General features: G+C 31.8%; 3 protein-coding genes and 1 pseudogene across 3 annotated transcripts in view; 2 read left to right on the forward strand and 2 right to left on the reverse strand.

Annotated features, from left to right (window-relative positions):
* Positions 1-16,672, reverse strand: part of LOC126752539 (brain tumor protein) — a 36,544-nt gene extending 19,872 nt beyond the window's left edge. The window contains exon 1 of the mRNA XM_050463428.1: positions 16,194-16,672. The gene's annotated coding sequence lies outside the window, so the exon portion shown is untranslated. The remainder of the gene's footprint in view (positions 1-16,193) is intronic.
* Positions 16,673-18,828: 2,156 nt separating this feature from the next.
* Positions 18,829-19,808, forward strand: LOC126752690 (dynactin subunit 6). The gene is made up of 3 exons (XM_050463660.1): positions 18,829-18,953; positions 19,012-19,459; positions 19,638-19,808. The coding sequence occupies exons 1-3, from the start codon at positions 18,931-18,933 to the stop codon at positions 19,737-19,739; spliced, it is 573 nt and encodes a 190-aa protein (XP_050319617.1). The 5' UTR covers positions 18,829-18,930; the 3' UTR covers positions 19,740-19,808.
* Positions 19,733-20,281, reverse strand: LOC126752713 (probable DNA-directed RNA polymerases I and III subunit RPAC2). The gene is made up of 2 exons (XM_050463690.1): positions 20,167-20,281; positions 19,733-20,112 (listed from the first exon to the last, which is right to left on the reverse strand). The coding sequence occupies exons 1-2, from the start codon at positions 20,182-20,184 to the stop codon at positions 19,804-19,806; spliced, it is 327 nt and encodes a 108-aa protein (XP_050319647.1). The 5' UTR covers positions 20,185-20,281; the 3' UTR covers positions 19,733-19,803.
* Positions 20,282-21,150: 869 nt separating this feature from the next.
* Positions 21,151-22,097, forward strand: LOC126752679 (uncharacterized; annotated as a pseudogene).
* The last annotated feature ends 1,414 nt before the right edge of the window (positions 22,098-23,511 follow it).

Consider the following 23,511-nt stretch of genomic DNA (forward strand, 5'->3'; position numbering starts at 1 on the left):
AAACATGTTAAAGTTCCCTACAAATATTTTCAAATAATTCACTGGCTATGTTATTTTAACAGCAGTAAATTAACAGTACAGGTGTTAAACAATGTAGAGCATGCATTCAGGCGCCCACATTACAGTACAAAGCCTTGCAGACCAGTACACGCGACAGTAGGGACCATCCAACCAAGCCAAACTCGTACTCAGCAACATTCCTCAAAATTATTTGATGAATATTTTTAGCTACTATAAAAACAACAACACCGATATGACTAATAGATCTATCTAACACAGATTCCTTGACATCTACTCAGCATAATTTGATCCTCGAAAGTGCCGTCATCACAACATAACTTCAGAAAGTTATTTTTAGAATGTTGCTTAAAACATTTTCAATACAAGTGGATATTATCCAATATCCGTATGTTAAATTCCTTAATCCACAATATAACGGGTGATTTTTTAAGACTTGATAACTTTTTTAAAAAAACGCATAAAATTTGCAAAATCTCATCGGTTCCTTATTTGAAACGTTAGATTGGTTCATGACATTTACTTTTTGAAGATAATTTCATTTAAAGTTAAACCGCGGCTGTTAAGTGGTCCATTCGGAAAGTCAATTTTGGGCAACTTTTTCAGCATTTGCCGGAATAAATTTCTTCGGAAATGTTGTTTCCAAAGCTGGAATAGTTATTGGCTTATTTCAGACTTAAATTTGACGTAGCCCCACAAAAAATAGTCTAAAGGCGTTAAATCGCATGATCTTGGTGGCCAACTTACGGGTCCATTTCATTACATGAATTGTTCTCCGAAGTTTTCCCTTAAAATGGCCATAGAATCGCGAGCTGTGTGGCATGTAGCGCCATCTTGTTGAAACCACATGTCAACCAAGTTCAGTTCTTCCATTTTTGGCAACGAAAAGTTTGTTAGCATCGAACGATAGCGATCGCCATTCACCGTAACGTTGCGTCCAACAGCATCTTTGAAAAAATACGGTCCAATGATTCCACCAGCGTACAAACCACACCAAACAGTGCATTTTTCGGGAGCAGTTCTTGAACGGCTTCTGGTTGCTCTTCACCCCAAATGCGGCAATTTTGCTTATTTAAGCCATTCAACCAGAATGAGCCTCAATAAAATTTGTCGATAAAAAAGCGGATTTTCTGCCAACTTTTCTAGGGCCCATTCACTGAAAATTTCTTGATTAGACTTTCCGAATGGACCACCTAAGACGCAGCCGCGGTCAACATTTAAATGAAATTATCTTCAAAAAGTAAATGTCATGAACCAATCTAACGTTTCAAATAAAGAACCGATAAGATTTTGCAAATTTTATGCGTTTTTTTTTTTTTAAAAAGTTATCAAGCTCTTAAAAAATATATAACCGAATGTTAATCACTTCGGAAGATATTCCTTTACAAATTATGAAAAGCGACGAAACAATATTCGATGGATTTTCAATATTTCAATTAATTTAATAGTCTATGACATACAACTGATTCATTTATTAATTTAATTTAAAAATTCAAGTAATTTTCAAAATTATCAATTTGCAAAAATAAACAAGTGGGAAACGTCATGGGTTTTTGCAAATGGCATCATTGTGATTGAAACGGCTTTTTATTCATACATTTCAATATATAATATGTATATATTGACATATGTACATCAGTATATATGTACATATGTATGTAGAGAAGTATGCGCGGTGTTAATAACCGCAAAATAATACATATTTACATGTATTGGTATGCACAAGTTTCGATAGTGGTAGCCACAAAAATGGCCACGAAAAAAACAGTTAAGCCAAAGCAATAAAATGACAGAACAAACAAGTTGAACTCGCAATAATCGCACCATGCGCATTCACCCTCATCTTTATGCAAATAAAACGAAAAAAAGAAACAAATTTAATAATTATTATAGTAGCTATATTTATGATGGACAAAATAGTAACGGTACTGCTCAAATTTGCTACTTTCAGATCAAAGTTTATGCTAATAAACATACGTAAGCATATAACTTTCTTCAAAAATGCTTTGGACCAAAACATACGCTTATTAACATCTAAGCCTTTCTCAAAAATCTGCCACTAAATGACTAACAAACAAAAAAACTATGCAATAAACTCACCACAATGCCATCATTTCGTTAGCCACAAAGAACTAAGCAATATTTCCTGCTTTTTAATGGTAAATTAATTGAGTAGAAAATTCAAACCAGTCGCAAGCGCAAAGAAGACACAAAACAGGCAAAAATTAGACGTAAACTTGGTTCTGAAAACTTGTCAGTTTCTAGTGAAGCTATTTACGCATTTGAGTGTGAACTATGTATACCAGCCACCACTACACTACACCGCACTACACTCTATCTAACAACGAGAAAAAAAAAATTAACAATAAAATTAACAACCGTCAACTTCAGAACGAACATTGACCTTCATTAAACCAAAATTAAAAAAAAAAACTAAAAGATAGAAATGAAAAAATAACACAGAGAAATAACAAGAAAAAACGTTAACTTCATCTACACCGAAGCCATTATACCCTTCACAAATAAAAATTTTTTTTTTTTGATCTGCCAGTTTGTATGACAGCGAGATGTACGTACATATGTATGCTATAGTGGTCCAATCTGAACAATTTGTTTAAATATATGTATATTGTCAAATAAATAAGTTTGCAATATAAGAATAAAGTTTGATCGATTAGTTTCTATGACAGCTATCCAATCTCGGCGGTTCTGTCAAATGAGCACCTTGGAGAGGGGTGCAAAATTTCGAAGCGATATCTCAAAAACTGAGGGGCTAGTGTATGTATAATAACTAACATAACTAAATCGACTTAGCTCGTCACGCTGATCATTGATATGTATATATTTTATAGGGTCTCTTAAGTGTTTTGTCTGTGTGTTAATGTTCAGGGTATAATGCAAAACAGAAAAGCACTGCTGTTTTTGGCCGTTGCTTTGGCTCTTTCTTTATACATATGTATGTATCATAAAAAACTGATTTGTACGAAAGAATAAAAAAAAAAAAAAAAACAATTATTAATTCTAAAAAACAATACAGTACAGCTTTTGTAATGTGAAATTTATAGAAACAAAGTATATTGCCCAAAACGAAAATCTGTTTTATTCAACATATTTTCCACTTTTGTTGCCATACTCACACTAAAGCAATTAACACAACAAAAATGTTTATTAAAATATATACATAGATTTTTGTAAAAATCAACTTTAACATGTACATACATACCTACAAATAGAACAATAATAAACAAACACTGCATACTCTCCGCACTAACAAAATGAATTTTATTGCAAAACTAATATTGTTTATAGTTCCCATGAGGTGATATTCGGATTAAATATGTTTCACTGTAAATGAAAACCACATGCGCATGCATATAAATGTTCGTACGTAGATACTCTCAAGCCTAAGCTACGCTCAGCATATAGATCGGCAAACAAGCATGTATCTGTATGTATGTATGTATGTATGTATGTATGTATCAAAGGCGAATACACTTCGCGTTAAGCCGTGACTTTGTTCACAGTGAACTTTTAAGTTGGACAATGGCAAAAAGAGCGGCAAAATGGCTCAGAACTAACCAACACATGAGAAATCTGTAGATTTCAAAATTCGGTGATTGGACTCGTATTTCCTTCTACACTTTTATGTAGGTATGCATATACTATAAATACGCATGTATGTATGTATGTAAACGATTTGTATATGCTTAGGTATGCACGTTTGTTATGTACTTATGATTTAATGCCAACGCAAACGAATTGGCGTTCTGTTTTTTTTTTTTTTTTTGTTGATGGCTAAATGCGCCGTGGTAACTGCCAGATCGTATTTGTGTGTAATTACGACTATACACGTGCGAATGAGTGCGTGAATGCCCTGGCAGACTTGGTAAAAAGTTTTTTTGATTTATTTATTCAGAATTTTTACCAACTTGTCACAAAACCATAAAATAAAAAAAAAAAACTAAAAATAAATCGGAAAACCCAGCACAATATCACTATATAACAAAAATAAAAACGCAATCAATTAGAAAAAAAATTCAATAAAGAAATTGAAATATAAATAAAATAAATTAAAAATTAATAATACAACTAAAAAAGAATATTTAACATATATTACAAAAAAATATTTAAATTATTTACATATGTATACATACATACATATGTACATATAAAAAATTTAAATAAAAAAATTTAAAATACTAAGTAATTAAAAATAAGCGTAAACGACTATAATAAAATGTTAATTTTTCTTGTTCTTTTTTAACAAATGAAAATTATTAATACAGTGAAAGTCCTCATAACTGGACACTCACCGTTGTAGTGTTTTTGTCAGGCTGAGAGAGCTGGTTCACATATAGAGGGGTGGCAAAAACTTTGTGTTTAAATTTTGTATATATCACAAAACTATTTGTATTTAGGAAAAACATTAAAATAACTGAACTCTTCTCAATGGAGGTGACTAAAAATTTTAGGCCCGTAACCACACGACAACAACATCAACAAAAATTAATAAAATAGCACAAACTAATAAGATTAAAAAAACGGGAATTATACCCACAAATATTTTACGATATACATATGTACATATGTATGTACATATATACGTATATACATATAATAACTTTTATGAATTCTTGGACCGGCTAAGAAAGATAATTTGAACGAAATATTACCAAAAGTTGGAAAGTATTCATGTCCAGTTATAGGAATTGATTTTCTATGAAAATAATAATGAAAACGCTGTATGAAAATTGTCCGGTTATGGAAAGTGTCCGGTTATAAGGACTGTCCGTAACGAGAAATTTCACTACATCTTAGTGCAAATTTTTCGAAGTTGCCAGACTTGCCTTGTCTATTAAAATGATTTTATGTCTTTTAAAAGTTGCTTATCAACTTTCAATTGTATCTGCATATTTCAAGTATGAGCATTGGTTTAATGTCGATATATTCTTTTGACAGCAAGGTATGTCTGACCTTTGATGGCACAGATTAGTTTAAAAAGAGTATGTACCAAATGTTAAAACAACTTTATATTGTATAAGTATTTCGTAGTTAGATGGATAGGCATTCATACTTTTCAAAACTATAACCGAAATCAGGCATAAGTTCACAAACTATAAGTGTACTATATTAAGTTTTTTCCAACAGGGTTGTTACTTTGATAACACAAGTGTAGGATTGAGAATATGTATGAACATATGTATGTTCAATTTCAATGCTGCTATTGTCTAAGACCGAGTACATTCACATCTCTTCACAGAAGGTTTATAACATTAACTTTTTATAACTTCATCATTAATATATGTATGTATGTACATATATACAATCATATGCATAAATGTACATATAGTATTTATGTACATTTGTAAATATGTATTTTTATACATAAATTTGCGTACATACATCCACACACACTGCCATTCTACAAAATGTTCTGACTACATTCTGTTGTTTCTGACTCATTAAATATGTAAGGTAAAATACAAGAACAAAAACTATAAGTTGTAACTTTTTGCCAAAAGCCATTAGGAGAGATGACATGCACATACATACAAACACATATGAAGTCATCTCAACATGTCCAAATACGAAATATGAACATATATTTATATACAGCTGCGAGAAATGAAATAGTAGTGGGTACACCAACACTCTTAAGCTTAGCAATTTTAAATTGTTTTTGGTCTGATTGTGAAAGTCCCTTTCGGAACTAGATTTGTAAATAGAAAGATGTTCTCATAGGCAGTGACGTTTATAATATTAAGTAAAACTTAATTCCAATCGTTTAAAGATATTTTATGGTAATACGACCTTTATTTTTAGTCACATCTCTACAACTTCTCTTCATAGATTCATATTCACATAAAGAATAATTTTCCACTCTTTAGTCCAAAGTACATTTTTACATTATTCATTTCTGTGCAAATTTAAGACGTCAATACACAGTTTTTTGCTATTTCATTCAATAACGGTATTCACTTATTTTTTTTGAGTGAAATAAGTGCGTTACATATTGCAGAATGTTATTTTGAAGTAATTGGTATCAATATCTTAAATAGTGCGAAATATACATATATCAAAATGTATTTAACGAATGCTACTACTATTTCATTTCTCGCAGCTGTATGTACTCAAAAATATGTATTTTTGTGCGCATGAGTGTACTTTTGCAGCACAAAGGTAAAAAATTACTATAGTAGCAACCTTAGGAAGTTGAACCCTAGTTTAGTTTTAAAAGATGATCAGCTAAATATATATTTCTTCTTCTTCTTAATTGGCGTAGACACCGCTTACGCGATTATAGGCGAGTTAACAACAGCGCGCCAGTCGTTTCTTCATACATATATATGTATATTTACATACACATAAACTAATCAACATAGACTGAGCTAATTCCAACACTAAAGAAAAGTAAAAAATATATTAAGTTAAATTTTGACATTAGCTGAAAAATTACCAACGAATATCATATAAGTACCTATTTATCTATTTTAACCAAGACTACATATGTACAATTAACATGCACGGACTAATAAAATGCTTCCAGGATTTCATCAAGGTTCCTCACATACAATCTCCAATCATACGGAGTGCCATACTTCGAAGCCACTATAGTTTTCTATAAATAGCTTCTTGATTCGTGTATCGGAAAGTGAAAGAATCAAAATAAATTTAAAATTTTTTATATGGGCGTGGTTGTAGTCCGATGTCGCCCATTTTCACACTGTGATATAAAAATCTTAAAATGTTCGGCCATGAATTTGGTTGAAATCCGTCGAATAGCTCCTGAGATATGTATGTAATTTCACCTAAAAAACAGTTCCGTTATATGGGGAGTGAGCGGGGTTATGATTTCATTCGTTTTTACACAGTCGGTAAAGGTTCTTGTAGGTTTTATCCTGAGCGAATTTGATTATTTTAGTTTGAATAGTTTGAGAGATATGTATGTATGTACATTATACCTATTAGCGGCCTCGGATCCTCTTTACCAAATTGCACTTTATATGTTTTCGTTTTGTGGCGTTATGTGGGCGTGGCAAGTTACAAGCTTCCACGGACGGATGGACAGAGAGTCCCACTGATGTGCATTCGTTTCGTCATCCTGATCATATACATATGTATACGTACAGTAAATTTATGCCATTCGACTTTTTAATATTATATTTTTTCGATTCGTCTGAGAATAAAATGGTATTCAATTTCTGAATGCTCCAATCGAGATAAACTGTCGCAAAAATGACCTGTCAATTTTTTGCTGAAGTAAAGGACTTTCTAGCGGGACGCCAACAGAACAACCCGACCTCAACAGCTCGTCTTCTGATTGTTCGAACATTAATTAGTAAACAAAAGTGTTTTTGTGTAAAAGTAAATTTGTGTAACCTTTTTGTTCAATGAATCGTTTCTTTATGTAGTTTTTTGCTGCCTTCCTCAGATGTGCCGAGAAAGTACATTGCCAGTTTGCTGAAATTTATTTATTAATCGGGGGCACCACTGATCTATTCACCGAATATTTTTAACTAATTTTATATTGAGATCAACTGTTTGCCAATCCCTTATTATTTCATTTGTAAAGTGACGACGGCAAAAATCTCTTTTCAAAATATCTCAATCATATTTGTAACGGTTTATTGCTAACATCTTCAACGAGTAACGTATTTTTAAAGTAGCGTGGTACTATTATTCCTAACAAATATTAGGGGGTGCTTTAGTTTTGTCCACTCAGATTTATACTTTTGAAAAGTTTTTTTTTTTAAACTTTGTATCTCGAAAGAATATAATATATGTAACTAATTTAACATTTTTTTTAATTAATATATGATGTATGTATGTATTGTAGCCTATAATAATTGTCCAACTAGTCCTGTTATATTTTTCAAAAATTGAGACATAAAAAACACAGTAAGGGGTGCTTTAGTTCTGTCCAATACTGTATATAACCCTATATATATATATACATACATATATCGCGATTTGTTAGTGATACATACAACCGCTAGGCGAACAAAACAATTATACTCTATAGCAACATATTGCAAGAGTGTAGAAATGTATAAAATATTAATAATTTGAATATTTAAATTTACCGATCACTGCTTTTAGAGTATTGAAGATAGTTCTGTGCGATCTATAGCATATACATATGTATGTAGCTACCATACAAACTTTCTTATTAGCTTCGCTGCTTACTTCCAAAAAAAAAAACAGTTTTGAGTTTTGGTTCACAGTCCAAGGAATTGTTTTTACGTATTCATGTTAATATACATACATTTTAATAACAGAGTGCTGTTAACAATTTCCTTAGAAATACAGAAGCTGTTAAAATATATAGAACGCACACAAGCGTATGGAACCAATGTGTAGTTCAGTTGCAATTTGAAAGTCATGGTTATTTTCGGCAAGCTTTTCTAATACCAATTATATACCAAGCGTAAAAAAAATTTAATTGCAAAAACACAAAACAATTGATTTTTCTATAAAACATGTACCATAAATATAAATAAAGTACAAATATAGGTAAATAAAGTAGTTTTGTGCGTACTTGATCGTATATTGCCTTTTACCGCGTCCACCTTGCTGTGACAATTAAATAAACCGTTGTGAATGCACATATGTATGTATGTATGTATGCAGGTATGTCCCATTGACTTCTACTATCTTCTTAAGCGTAGAAGTTTTAAATGCAAAATACTAATTACACACACAAGTTTATAAACATTTTATGCACGCTAACACACATATACATAAATCCACTTATATAACCTATTATTTTAATCCACAAGACATTTTATTGAATATTTTAATGAGTTGCGAATCGTATACACAGAAGTACACAAAAAGACACTAACTTAACTTTTATACATCACTATACGTACAAGCATACATGTGTTTGTTTAGGTATATTATGTGGCCTCTGTTTTCGAGAGCATTGACACTAAATAAAAATTTAGAGCGTTGAACTGCTCTTACAACAACAACAGAACAGTTCGACGCCTCCAATTTATCTAAAATTTATGTATGAGGCATTCCAACTTAATTGAATTATTATAAACCTACTTATGCCCTATTTTGTAGCTGTATTAAATACAAAGGTATTTAGATAGGTAAGACCAAAAATTATTACCCGCTGCACGACAAATAAGTTTCGATGTTTTTGTTTGAGGGCAAAATAATTATTCAATTCGAGAGGAAGTAAAAATCTGGTGCCATTGTGACAGGTCGCAAGGTTGAAATCAATGAAAAATGTATGTTTCCATTTACTTAGATTATAAAACAACATCACAAACTGCCGAATATTCTTCCCAGTTCAAAAACTTAAACATAAAATATGAACAAAACTTTCAACCAACCGAGGCAAAAATCGCTCAAGAAAACCATAATAAGCGAATGAACTTTTTTGAAGTTGTAATTATACTATTATTTTTAAAAACGTTCCAGGAAGTTTAGGCAAAAAGTTCTAGTCTAAATTGTATTCAATTATATCAGATATTATTTTAAACTTCGTACATTATACCAATTGTTAGTGTTGTTGCTGTTGGGTTATAAACCATTCTCCAAATACTAGTATTTAGGAAATGCTGAAGGGTTGTTTGCCCTTAAGGGGTTAGAGGTAGTTAGAATTTTCAAAAAACTATTTTTTTTTTTGCATTTTCGTTAAGTGTAATATCTTTAAAATATTCGCTCAAAATTTCACGTTGATCCGATAATTAGTTTTTGAGTTATTCGACAAATAACAAAGCGAGCTCGGGCACTTCAAAGCGCTAGTGTGAAACTTTAAACGCGTTTTTCGCAAAACTATGTTTTTTGAATAGGTGACAACGGTAACTCGAAAACCGCTCAGTAGATTTTAATGCAATTTATGGAGCTTTTAGAATACATAATAATCTCGGGCCTGAACGAAGGATTTTAATTTTTTCGAAAATTTCGATTTTTTAGGACCAATTAACTGTTGTTTTTTTCGGAAAAATTTAGAAGAGAATTTCCTGAGGCCGCCATTTTGTTAATTTTTGAAAAAAAAGAAAATCCTTCGATCAGGCCCGAGTTTATCTATTTATAAAACTAATTTTTTTTGTCCGATTTGATTTTAGATGAATCTCCAAGGACTTATGGTTGTCACCGCAAGTCTATCTATCGCTGTTTTTTAATATTCAGAAAAAAACTTCAACAAATTTTTTTTACAAAATTTATTATAAAAGATAAAGAGTTGTACACTCACAATGTAATAATCTGAATAACAATGAAAAATATTAATTTTTACTCGAATACTCTTCAGTCTTTGAATTTGTCTTATATCTTTTGGCTTATATATTTCTTAAAAATAGTAATAGAACTTAAAGATGCACTTTTCTAGCTTTGTCTAGCGATGTGTCACTCTCACAGTTACCCTATGCTTTGAATGTAACAAATACTTTTATTTCCCCAAATTTTCAAAAATGGTATTTAAAAACTCCAATTCGGGCAAAAATTCCTGCAAATTGTGTCAAAAGTCTACAAGATATAGGGCGAAAATGGTTTTTTCTATGGCTTTTTTAATAAGATGTCTTGTAAATTTACTATAAATTTCCTCAAAAACCGTATTTTCAGAATTTTGGAACTTCAAAATTTGCGTGGCTTCTAGTTCCTAAATTTTATATACTTAATATCGAAGAAATTTTGTAAAAATTCACTTTTGTTCGAACCACCTCCTGAAACTTGTAGGTAGGTAGATAAAGGGGGGCGGCAGAACATCCTTGGCCCGGGGCGCCCGAAGTTGTAGCTACGCCACTGAGTAAGGGATATGAATACCAACATAAGATAACTCAAAAATCAAATTTTTTTGTTTTATTGTAAGGGCTAGTTTCTCTAATAAGTCTAAGTGGTTTTTTCACAGTAACTAAAATTTGTTGAGTCTAAGCAAAGCCTGAGTTCGAGTGCAACCGAACATTTTATACTCTTGCAACTTGCAGGAATCAAAGCCAGAGAAATGCCTTAAGGTGTAAAACGTCAACCAGAGAATCGGAATCCAAGGAATTTTATATACAGTGGACCAATAAAGTTTACATACACCTAGTTCTATTAAATTACGACACGTTTATTTCATATAAAATTAATAAATTTTGTGGTTTTTTTCTATCCATTTCAAGACATGCATATTTAACATTAAATATAGCATATCAAAATATTTTTGTTTTTTACACAAATAAAAAAAATTATTGCTAAACTAAAAATGCGCCTAATTCATATCAAAAAAGTTTACGTACACCAATGATTATTTATATAAATTAAAAGTAATTACAATAGGTTTAGCGGTGTTTGGCCTACATTTTATTGCTATTATTGTCCCTAGACGTCGACGTATGCTCTCCACTCTATTTATAGTATTATTTCCGGATATTTTGACCCACTAAGTCCATGATCCAGCTTTTTTGCCTTATTTTGATGAAATTCGATGTTTTCGAATACGATTTTCTAAAAATTTCCAGACATTTTGAATAGGATTAATGTATGATGATTGCTGGACCTATGGAGTTATTTTTAATTTCATAACAACTCTGCACATACAAGATAAGATGAGTGTTTTGGGTCGTTATCCTGTTGTAAATAGAAGTGGCTGCTATTAACAGCAGATTTAAGCACACTTAAAATTTAAATTTGTTTCTTAAAATGTTCAGATACATATGCTTATCCAAAAACCGCCAAAACTATTGTAATTACTTTTGATTTCTATAAATAATAATTAGTGTACGTAAACTTTTTTGATGTAAATTATGCTCATTTTAAGCTTTAACATTATTTTTTTTTATTTGTGCAAAAAAAAATTTTTTTTTGATATGCTAAATTTAATGTTTAATATACATCTTTTGAATTGGATAGAAAAAACCACAAAATTTATTCATTTTATAACAAATAAACGTGTCGTAATTTAATAGAACTAGGTGTATGTAAACTTTATTGGTCCACTGTATGTATACATATACTATATAACTCATACTCTTACCGACATACATATTCGGCATAAGGTTTGTTAACAAAATGAAAATCATTATACATACATACGTAGTATATGGTATAAAAAAGTCACCCGGAAGTTCGAAAATCTTTATATTATGTACATATGTATGGGAATCAGGGAAGTATTGACTTCATTCAACCCATTTTTGATTTTGATGAATTTTGTATCCCACACATTGACCGATATTTACGGTAAAAAGTCAACTATAAATACTGGGGTCCACTTATTCGGTACCTAGGGAGCTTGAACAGTTTTGGATTGATTTGGTCGATTTTTGGTCATAGTGAATGAATTAAACGAAATTTAAAATTATGTTATATGAAAAATAGGCGTGGTTGTAGTCCGAGTTCGCCCATTTTCGCACTGTGATATGGGAATATGAGAAGAATGTCACGTACTAAATTTAGTCAATATATGTACATATGTATGTGATTTCACCATGGGCACAATTCCGATTTCTTTGGCGCCGCGATTTGAAGGTACCGTTGGAAAGAGGAAGTCCTCCTGATTAAAAAATATATAATGGTTATAGGTACCGCAAACGCTTAATTTACGGGATATTCGACCTAAAGTTCCCAATTCCCAAAATTCGAACATTTCAAGAAGCTATTTTACCACATTAAACACACTTTACTCACATTTTTCATTTCAAATTAATTAAATTAAACTATAAACTTTTAAATAAATCCACATTTTACATTGTTAACAGTCTTTTTACCGAAGAAATCTTTATTTTAAAATTACATTTTACACTCGAAGTGAACATCATGTGTGTGCTAAAAATTACGAAGAAATGAAGCGCTGCCATGTGATAAAAAGAAAATTCGCTGAAATGCCTTTTTTCCCAAAAAATCCTCTATCCATTCATGTGGATATATTCTTTATTTAATTTAATAAAGAAATAAGTAATATTATATAGTAATATTATATAATAATATTATATATATTGTCACCTAATATACAAAAAAACGTATTATCAAAAATAAATGGAAAGCGCTGACAGATATAATAAGCAAAATTTAACCATTTTATAACGAAAACTCAAATTTTGTTTCAATATCAGTGCAAGATAACCAAAAAATATAACCACTTTATAACGAAACTCAATATGTTTTTTTTATTTTAACGCAGAAAGAAGTACTATGCGAAAGTACTTCAGAAACCCCGGGTATTCGCTCGACCAGGGTTATTTTTTTAAAGCGCGGCCGAAGGCCGCCAACGCAGAAAGGAGTACTACGCGAAAGTACTACAGTCACATAAATCACATATTACACATATGTGACCTGATCTATGGGAAGGGGGCTCAGGTGTCAAAAAACGAGAGACTGATAACGATAACGAGAAACTGACGAAATTTATTTTTAACAGCTTTTCCCAGAAAACTAGTTTTCGCACGTTAGCTCCCTTTTCGTAGACCAGGTCATATATATGTATGTATGTATATCGATTCTTAATCGACTTCGACTACTGAAGATCGATTCCGAAAAATCTATTATTTTAGGAGAAAACTCGATTTTCGAGTAGAATCGGAATCGAGTTTACCATCCCGACTGGCAGCCATCGCGTGCACATACATATAATAACCTCCGTACAATACCCACCACAAAAAAAAAATGATTTTTTTTCCATGTAATTTATAAGGAAAGCAGAAAATTTGAAAGAGACTTTACATTTCGACACATTTCGAAAATTTTGAGCCTGTTTTTCAGTTGAAAAAAAAAAGGTTGCCTCACACACCCTAATGTACATATGTATGTAGAAAGAAAGAATTTTTTTATATTTAATATAGAAAAAAGAATCACGCGAAAAAGCAAACAAAGAAAAATTGTTTAAAATCCTACATATTTGCTGTTTAAGATGTGGCAAGGCTTGTTTTCCTCATAATTGTAAGCAATCTAACCTTTTCAACGATGAGTGTGCGAAGTGATTTTTAAATTAAGAAATTTAGGTAAAATATACTAAAATAAAAGTGAAATGTGAACTTATTTCAATGTTTAGAGTGTATATTTAAATATACAGAGTGAAAAACGTGAAAAAATTTAGTGAAACATAGAGAAATACCATGTGTTATTAGTGTAAATTTTTGAACTTTTAATCGTGAATATTTTAAAAAATAAAAGTTATTTTTATATTATTTTTAGATATTTCTTCTCTGGAGAAGCTCCCCTATCCGCACATACCCCATTTATACGGAAATTCGGTTTTTTTACCCATCCGCCAAAGTAATCGGAATCGTGCCTCACCATGGAAGCAGAAAGTCTGATCAGCGCAGACGCACGAGGATTTTCGAATATAAGGTCCACATAAGTATGTATGTATGTACGTATGTTTAAAATAATGACAAATTCAAACCCTACAGATTTATGTGTATATGGATATGTCAAAAAAAACGCTTAGAATATTAATGGGTATACAAAAACAGAACGGTCACTCATCTATTTGTATTCTCACGAAAACTACATTATTAAGGTGAAAATTATAACGCTATGTGTGTGTTTGTATTACAATAATATGTAATGAAAATATAATATTATGAACTTACTTTTAATATGCATATGATTCGATATGCACTTAGGTATGTATATGCATACATATGTATGTGTTCTTTCTTTACCAAAAGTTGGGCAAACCATATCGTGGATACGCATAACACACACACACATGAATTATGCCGACTGTATACAAACAATCAAAACCAACATTGAACGGAAGGGTGACAATTTAACGAAAGCAGGAAAAAGGGGAAGAATCAAAGGTTGTCGGACTAAACAAAAATGTTGTTTTGTATTGCTCTTCAAAAAGGGAGTATAGGGCATGGCAGAAGAGAACCGCCATTTGCTACTCCTTAAACGTAAAAACCCACCGATGTTACGGCCATAAATCCCGCAGTTACCTACGCTTTCAACCGACAATAACGCAATACACACACAAATTCACGATGTTGCATTGTCTAAATAAAACTCATCATATACAGGGATGCCATGGGAATGCACAATTTTTAGCAACCAATTTCCAAAACATACATATAAGAAATTTAAAAATTATTTTGAAATCTTAATTTCCATATTAAAATATTATTGGATATAAAAATCTAATATATGTTGGTTACTGAATATCGTTCCAAAAAGTGCTTTGCTTAGAAATATTCGCGCTTTCTGGAATTATTTTCAAATAATTTCACAATTTTTCAACTTCGTGTATACAGCAAATCACAAAATGGTAACTCTGTAAACAAACAAAATAAAAAGGGCAGAAATCATGCAAGGGACCATAAACAACAAAAAAAAATAATGAGAATGTAGGAGGAAGTGGAACTGAAGCCATCAGACAGTGCAGTTTCTGCAGGGCAAAGCTGTTGGTTCTGATGTGAACTCCATTGCACAAAGGGGAAACGAATTGGCAATGGAACGCACGACGACGCGAATTAGTCACCATCCACATCTCATATACAAGAAAACACGTATTCTTGTTTGCCGTCCGTCCACCCGCTCATTCATCCACAATATCTATGCTTCTCTCTCTCCAAGAACGAGAAAAAGCATTTCTATGGCGCGTTTTCGTTGCTGTCTAGTTGCTGTTTTTTAATATATATGTACTTATAAATGCATATATTTATGGATATGTATATATACATATATAATGTTTTGTCTGTGGCAGGGGCCATCTATGCTATTAAGAGAATATGTACACTCGCACAATTGTTATAATATAATAAACACTAGTATTACAGCAAAAACCGGGGTGCATTGATAATGCCGCAAACAGCGTCGGTATAGTTTAGAATGCGAAATCACATATATATATATACATATATATAGTACTTAAACAAACTGGCTTTAAGCATAAAATTTAGTAACTTCCTGGGTTATTAATATTCTTTCATTATTTGATAAACACGAGCTAACCGAAGTTTAGGTTTGTTTCAACAGTTTTAATGTTATATTAAACAGAATTTCTGCGTGTATATGTATTTGTGCAAGTATTATAGATACACGATTTTTTACTAACAAAGTAATGAAAACAAAAACTTATCTTCACCTCCCAAAGCATATGTATATATGTATATCACACACAGTAATTCACTTCCGCCTTAGTTTGGTACATTTTTCATATGTTAAAACTATACACTTTTATGGATAATTGTATAAATTTATTAGGAACAGAAATGATATAAAATTTGACAAACCTGAGAACTTCGCTATGACCATGTCAATATATATATGACTTCTAGGGAATATTACTATAGGGCAGCCACCTTAGGCTACAATTAGAAATGCAAAGTTTTTAAACGTGTGTTGCGCCAGTAATCAATGCCTACGATCCGTTGTTTTGCAGTTGTTTGAGTTGGAACAGACGAAGTAGCACACAAGGCAGGGCGATTTTTACTCGCGTCGCTTTTTAGCGAATTCTCTCGTCTACTATGGCTGTATGACGCAAAGACGAATGTTAGAACAAAAACTTTATACTCAGCACTTTGTATTTGCTTTTTTTTATATCAAAGTTTTGTCGTTTATTTCTCTTAATTCGATGTAAAAAGTCTCAATTTGTAAAATGCATTGTTTGAATTTATAAATTCTACACTTTTCTTAAATTTAATTTACAAATATTACTTTAAAACAGTGCCCACGCGCGAACAAACTACGTTGTAATCATAGATTTAACTGCAACAGCTACTAAACAAAAACTGAAAGAGGAATAGAACCGAAACATTCAAGCAGCGCCATTAATACGGAAATATTCAGGGCTGTATTTTGTCAAATTAGAGTTACCTCATCTGCAGACCTAATTGGCACATGTGCTCAGGACAATAATTCTTAACATATAATAACGGTATATAGAAATTTTTGCTTGTATCATTTTATTAATTCAAAATGGTTATTTAAATCTAATTCAGGAAATACTACAAATTTCGAGATTTTAATAAAATTTCATAGAAGTAAGATATCAATTAGATCTAATAGATTTTAGTATTTTGTAGGAAGCAAGAGTCGAATCTATTTTTAATGCTTAAGCTATGTGTGAATTTGGTAATTTTTTTGTTCTTAGTTGTGGTGAATAAAATTAGTACCCTGTAAAAAGAATTTGAATATTTCTGTGACAAAAGGAATGCAAGGTTACAACAATCAAAATTATTAGGAAATGCTCATGCGACATTGAACACTTTTCTGGTTAAGGAAAATATAAAATATATTCATAAAAATATTGAAATGATTAGAAAAAACTTTATATTTCATATCGTTTCAAATAATGTTAGTTCATCGAAATAAGAGCCCTTGGAGGAATAAATACGGGTTAATTTCGAGAAATACTTTCTTTTGCTAGTGGTAATATTGATCGCACTGAAAGCAAAATGCTTCATCTAAATTTAAATGTATTCAAAAAAATATAGTCAAAAAATATTACAAAAAACGAAACTAGACACGATTCCGATTACTTTGGCGGAGGGGTAAAAAAACCGAATTTCCGTATAAATGGGGTATGTGCGGATAGGGGAGCTTCTCCAGAGAAGAAATATTCAAAAATAATATAAAAATAACTTTTATTTTTTAAAATATTCACGATTAAAAGTTCAAAAATTTACACTAATTACACATGGTATTACTCTATGTTTGACTAAATTTTTTCAAGTTTTTCACTCTGTATATTTAAATATACACTCTAAGCATTGAAATAAGTTCACATTTCACTTTTATTTTACCTAAATTTATTAATTTAAAAATCACTTAGCACACTCATCGTTGAATAGGTTTGATTGTTTACATTTACGAGAAAAACGAGCCTTGCCACATCTTAAACAGCAAATATGTAGGATTTTTAATATTTTTTCTTTGTTTGGTTTATCGCGTGATTCTTTTTTCTATATTAACTATAAAAAAATACTTTCTACATATGTATATGTGTAATATGTGATTTATGTTACTGAAGTACTTTCGCGAAGTACTCCTTTCTGCGTTGGCGGCCTTCGGCCGCGCTTTAAAAAAATAACCCTCGTCGAGCGAATACCCGGGGTGACTGAAGTACTTTCGCGTAGTACTCCTTTCTGCGTTGGCGGCCTTCGGACGTTTTCGTTTAAAAAATAACCCTTTTCGAGCGAATATCTGTCAGGCTTTCCATTTATTTTTGATAATACGTCCTTTCTGCGTGAAACAAAATATGAGTTTTCGTTATAAAATGGTTAAATTTTGGTTATTATATCTGTCAGCGCTTTCCATTTATTTTTGATAATACGTTGTTTTGTATATCAGGTGACAATATTTGTCCATTTCGTCGTAATTTTTAACACACACATGATGTTCACTACGAGTGTAAAATGTAATTTTTAAAATAAAGATTTCTTCGGTAAAAGAAAGCTGTTAAAAGTGTAAAATGTGGATTTATTTAAAAGTTTATAGTTTAATTTATTTAATTTGAAGTGAAAAATGTGAGTAAGGTGTGTTTAATGCGGTAAAATAGCTTGTTGAAATGTTCGAATTTTGGTAATTTTTGAAATTTAAGGTCGAATATCTCGTAAACTAAGCGTTTGCGGTACCTATAACCTATATATTTTTTAACCAGGAGGACTTCCTCTTTCCAACGATACAAATCGCGGCGCCAAAGAAATCGGAATTGTGCCCGAAACTGGATGATGATGTAAACCAAATCGCTATTTCTTCGGATTTATAATTAATTCAAAATCAATGAAGAGATTCAGACAATCATTTATACTTGTACTCTTCTATATATATATATATATATATATATATATGTGTAGTGTGTTGAAAAATTGTTAATTAAAAAATTTTAGGCGTGCAGACACGTTATAAATAATTCCACAGTTCCAGTTAATATAATCGATTATCGATAGTCGGCTGTAATGTCAAAATAAAAAGTGTAAATAATCTGAATTAAATAATACAAATATCCAGAATATATAGTTTTACAACATGTCCCACACGGAACACAATGAGTATATATTGTGATTAAATTGAGAAAACAGGAAACATTGATATTTATTTTCATTGTAGGATTAAAATAATGGCGAAAGCTATTGTTTGTGAGGACTGTAGCTTGATTGGTGACATCACCATTTCACCTGGATGTGTAATACACCCCAGTGCTACTATAATTGCTGAAGCTGGACCTATTGTGTTAGGTGAAAACTGCATAGTGGAAGAGTACTCCACAATTGCATTCCATCTGCCGACAGATAACAAAATTGACCCAGCAGTTGAAGTGCGAACTTTAAACATTGGAGCAAATAATGTTTTTGAAGTGGGTAGCAGAGTGGAAGCATGTCACATTGGAGAAAAGAATGTGTTTGAGAGCAAGTGCTACGTGGGGCCTTGCGTCTTCGTTTCCAGCGGCTGCATTATTGGTGCTGGTGTGAGATTAGTTTCGGAGCAGAAACTTCCTGAAAATACTGTGATTTACGGCCGAAATTGCTTACAGAGAGAGGCAATCGATAAACATGGGGTAAAAATGCATATACTTTATTTTTGAAAGTGTTAATGTGTGTAAACTTTTCCAAACAAATTTTGTTTTCCGTTAACGATGATTTCGTTCAAAATTATAACGATAAACATACATATTAACACTTTCATAAAATTACAAATAATAAAAAATAATATTTATTTTATATATTCTAATTTAGTCACAAACCCTCCAGATTGATTTTCTAAGAAAAGTACTACCTAACTATCATCATCTTCGGAAACCAAATTATGATCCGAAAAAAATGCGCATTGCTACTTAATTAAATTATTTATTTAAATTTATTATAAACAAGCTTATACACATAAATAAAAACCAAATATGTATTATATTACCGCAGGCTTATTATTTGTTTCAATATACGTTTTAACTTCTGACTCGAACGTGCTAATAGTATGATCACAAAGAGATTCTAAATCATCTAAGCCTCGTTTTAAAATGTCGATAGCTCTGTTTTGATTAGATTGTATCCGAAAATGCATTTTGCTTTCAGTTGGATGAGGAATAGTGTAACCGCAAAATTCAACATCCGGATATCTGCTAATGATCGTTTTTAGAGCATTGCCTAAAGTATGTCCCTCGTTTTGAAACACAAATGTGCGTGAGCCTTCGCCGCTATTTTCATCACCAGCAACCTGTTAAAAAGTAATTAATTTTATTTTATACGTAGATTTAAAAATAACACGTACTTCTGCTAACGCGCCCATTTTTTATTTTGATTTCCTTATTGAGTCGTTGAACAACACGAGGAAAGTAAACCAAAAATAATAGAATTGTTAATATTTCGATGAATGGATTTTCTTTTATCGATACTTTTAACGACGGTGACCATATGTTCACAAAGCAGCTTATACAATCGAAATATTAGGGCGGTTATAGTTTAATATATTTATTTGTCATTAATTATTATTAGATTGAAATTTCATAATAGGGGTATTCTCTTGCCCTTGCAAAACCCTTGCACGGTGCAAGAATTGCATATATTTCCTCTTGGTGCACCGGCACAACAACAAACATACGCAGAAAATTATTTGCAATGGCTGTAAAATATGTCAGACCAAAACCCACGTATATTTGCGTGGAATGTCACGCAAAAATACAATTGCAACTCGGTTTTTGCTGTCATTTTACATAAAGACATATTACGTCTTTAAATTGTTGAGGAAGGTAAGGTTTAAATAGATTTTATAATTTCTATTTAAATTATAAAGATTTGTTACAGTTTATTTTGTTAAAAATGTATGCAGAAGGTGCGTCAATTCACAATAGCCTTGCATAAAAGTCATTCACAATAAATTGACCGAATCAGCCTTTCATATATTACTAGATTCTGCAACGGGTGCTCTCGTGCCCTTGTATATTTCGGTATAGTATTTTTGCAATCTGCAATCTTGCAAGAGCAAGCGAATACCCCTAATATATATTTTTATATTAACATAGTATAACGAACAAGAACACAAATTCTTTCCGACAACGAAAACATGTTTTCGTGGGAAAAACTGGGTTTCGCACGAAAACTTGTGTTTTCGTCTATGTAAAATCTGTCAAACCAAAACACAGTTTTCGCTGAAAACTACTTGAAAACTTACATTCCACTCATTGTATTCGGTACCTGCTCTAGTTTAATCGATTTTTTTGGAAGACATATTTTGACGGCCCTAAATTGTCACTTGATATTTGTTTACATTGCATATACAAATCAGTTGCCAGTTGAATATATTACTATAATATTAAAAAATGGAAAAACAAAAATACAAAAAAAGAAATTTGTGAAGTGATAGGGCAGAAATAAAATGAGTGCTCTTCGCGGGCCAAGGAAAAATAACCACATAGTGGATGAAATGGCAATGGAGTTGCTACAACAAGGCGTGTATTTCACGGCGAGTGAAATCAAATCAAAAATGCACAATCTTTCACAGCTTTATAGGTAATTAAATAAAATTAAGGAAAATGAAGTTATTAAATAAATATAATATTTTACAGGAAGGAGAAGACGGCAGTCGGGTCAACTGGCGGTTCTCCCTCGCAGGGGCCACTGTATGAAAAAATGAGAGCCGTACTGTTGCCGTACGTCAGCTACAACGCCGAGAGCTTAGTGGAGGAAAGCTTATAAAGTAAGAAGCATTTGTTTTGTAATATTTATATTTACATACATCTATATATTTTTAAAAAGGTTTTACTGACTCCGAACCACTTCAAATTTCGGTGGAAACGGTTGCGCCTTATACATTTGTTGCTGCATCTCCATTGCCAGCACCGGCTTCCCTACATTCGCCCTCAGCGATGCCGATGTCGCCAACCGATAGTTCTTCATTAACAATATCGTCTCCCGAGCCGGGTGATTATGGAAATAAAAATAGGAATAATTTTCAGAGCCTGATATTAAAAAAATGTGAAAGAATTGAAAAACAGCTCGAGAAAGCAAATCAGGAATTCAATGAAACCAGCAAACAAATTATGGACATGACAGAAAAATTGGTTGAAAATGACAATAAAAAAACCCAACTGATGGAAGAATATCTGAAAGACTCTAAAGAAACAAATAAACGATTGCTTGTGTTTCTAAATAAATAAAAAAATAAATTAATATATTTTCTTTTTGGAAGATGTTTAACGTTGACATGAATTAGTTCAGCCTATTTAGTTATACTTAAAATTATTTTTATATGGAAAATAAAATAAAATTTTGTTTTGTGTGTATAACTTTATCTTTGATTTAATTAGGTTTTTCACAAGTCTCATAAAGTTATAAATTATAACGATTCGAAAACATAGCATTGAGAATTGTAAATGTGTAAACTCATTTTTGTACGAAAGTCAACAACAATTTTTTTAAACAAGTGTAAAAATTTATAATTTTCCGATGCTTTACGACGGGTTGAGAGTAAAATGTAGACATTGTGATGCAATATACACATGTACTTACCAAAATATGAACAAAGTGGTGTCCTTATCGTTTCTCCATTAATTGGGTCGTCAGATGGATATGAAACATCAGACGGATTTTGGCGTCTAGTCTCCAACTCTTCCCAAGCGCGTAACCATTTAGCGTTTAGCGTGTCGTTGTTATCATTTAAAAAATTGTTGTTTTTATTATTGAGTTGGCATTCCGTTTTCCGATGCGTCGAAAGCGGGCCTTGAGGTGTCCAAAAGCATTTTCGACCGCTCTACGTGTTTTCGAAAGAGTGTACTTGAATACCTTCTCACGATGATTTTGATTTACGCTAAATGGATACGGTTTCATCATTTGTTTGCTAAAACGAAAAGCCGAATCCCCAATAATAAATACTGGCACATTTATGCCTGAAATGTCTCGAGACATTTCGGTTAGTAAACGACAATTATCTATTTCTTTCTCATAAATTTGAGAGTCATTACATCGCCCGGGACTTCCTACGTTTATGTAAGTAAAACGGTATCTGAAAATGCATTGCAAACAATGCCAACAAAACGGTGGAATACCCTCCTTTATATTTAAAATAGTCCACAGCTTCGTCAGATGATGGGTGAATCTTAATGTGGCATCCGTCTACAATTATTAGACCATTAGCGCAAATTTAAGATTTTATAACCAATATTTACCAATTGCTCCTAAACATTGTGGGAATCCAATTACCTCGAAACCAGTCACCAATTCGGTTATATTTTCTCTGTTTAGAGGCAACATTTTAAAACAGGATGGTTGCAGTAATCTCCAGATTTCGCTGCAAAATTCCAGTAAAATTTCTCAAACCGTAGATTTTCCTACACCGAACATGTTGGCAATACTCCGATACTCTGCAGATGACCCTAAAGCAAATAATGTTATAGCCACCCTTTTCCCTTAATAATATATAATTGAAAACTTTTGCATCAGTAGGAAAATATACACACTTTTGTTCATCATGAATTAATCGGCATCCCAAGGTCCTTAATTAAATCTAATACGATTAAATGTTATTTCTTTAACTCAGCTATGGTGATGAGTAGTAAGACTTTTCTAATATTTCTCTTGAAGAATTGTCGTTGAGCAGGGTATTTATTTGGCTTCTCAA

The sequence above is a fragment of the Bactrocera neohumeralis genome, chromosome 3 (genome assembly GCF_024586455.1).
Source record: "Bactrocera neohumeralis isolate Rockhampton chromosome 3, APGP_CSIRO_Bneo_wtdbg2-racon-allhic-juicebox.fasta_v2, whole genome shotgun sequence".
Classification (NCBI taxonomy): domain Eukaryota; kingdom Metazoa; phylum Arthropoda; class Insecta; order Diptera; family Tephritidae; genus Bactrocera; species Bactrocera neohumeralis.

Bases quoted from the DNA above. Each gene is read 5' to 3' on its own strand.
- LOC126752690 (XM_050463660.1), top strand. From the start codon at position 18,931: ATGTCCCACACGGAACACAATGA. The intron at 18,954-19,011 runs GTATATATTGTG...TTTTCATTGTAG, and splicing joins TCCCACACGGAACACAATGA to GATTAAAATAATGGCGAAAG. The intron at 19,460-19,637 runs GTAAAAATGCAT...ATTCTAATTTAG, and splicing joins AGGCAATCGATAAACATGGG to TCACAAACCCTCCAGATTGA.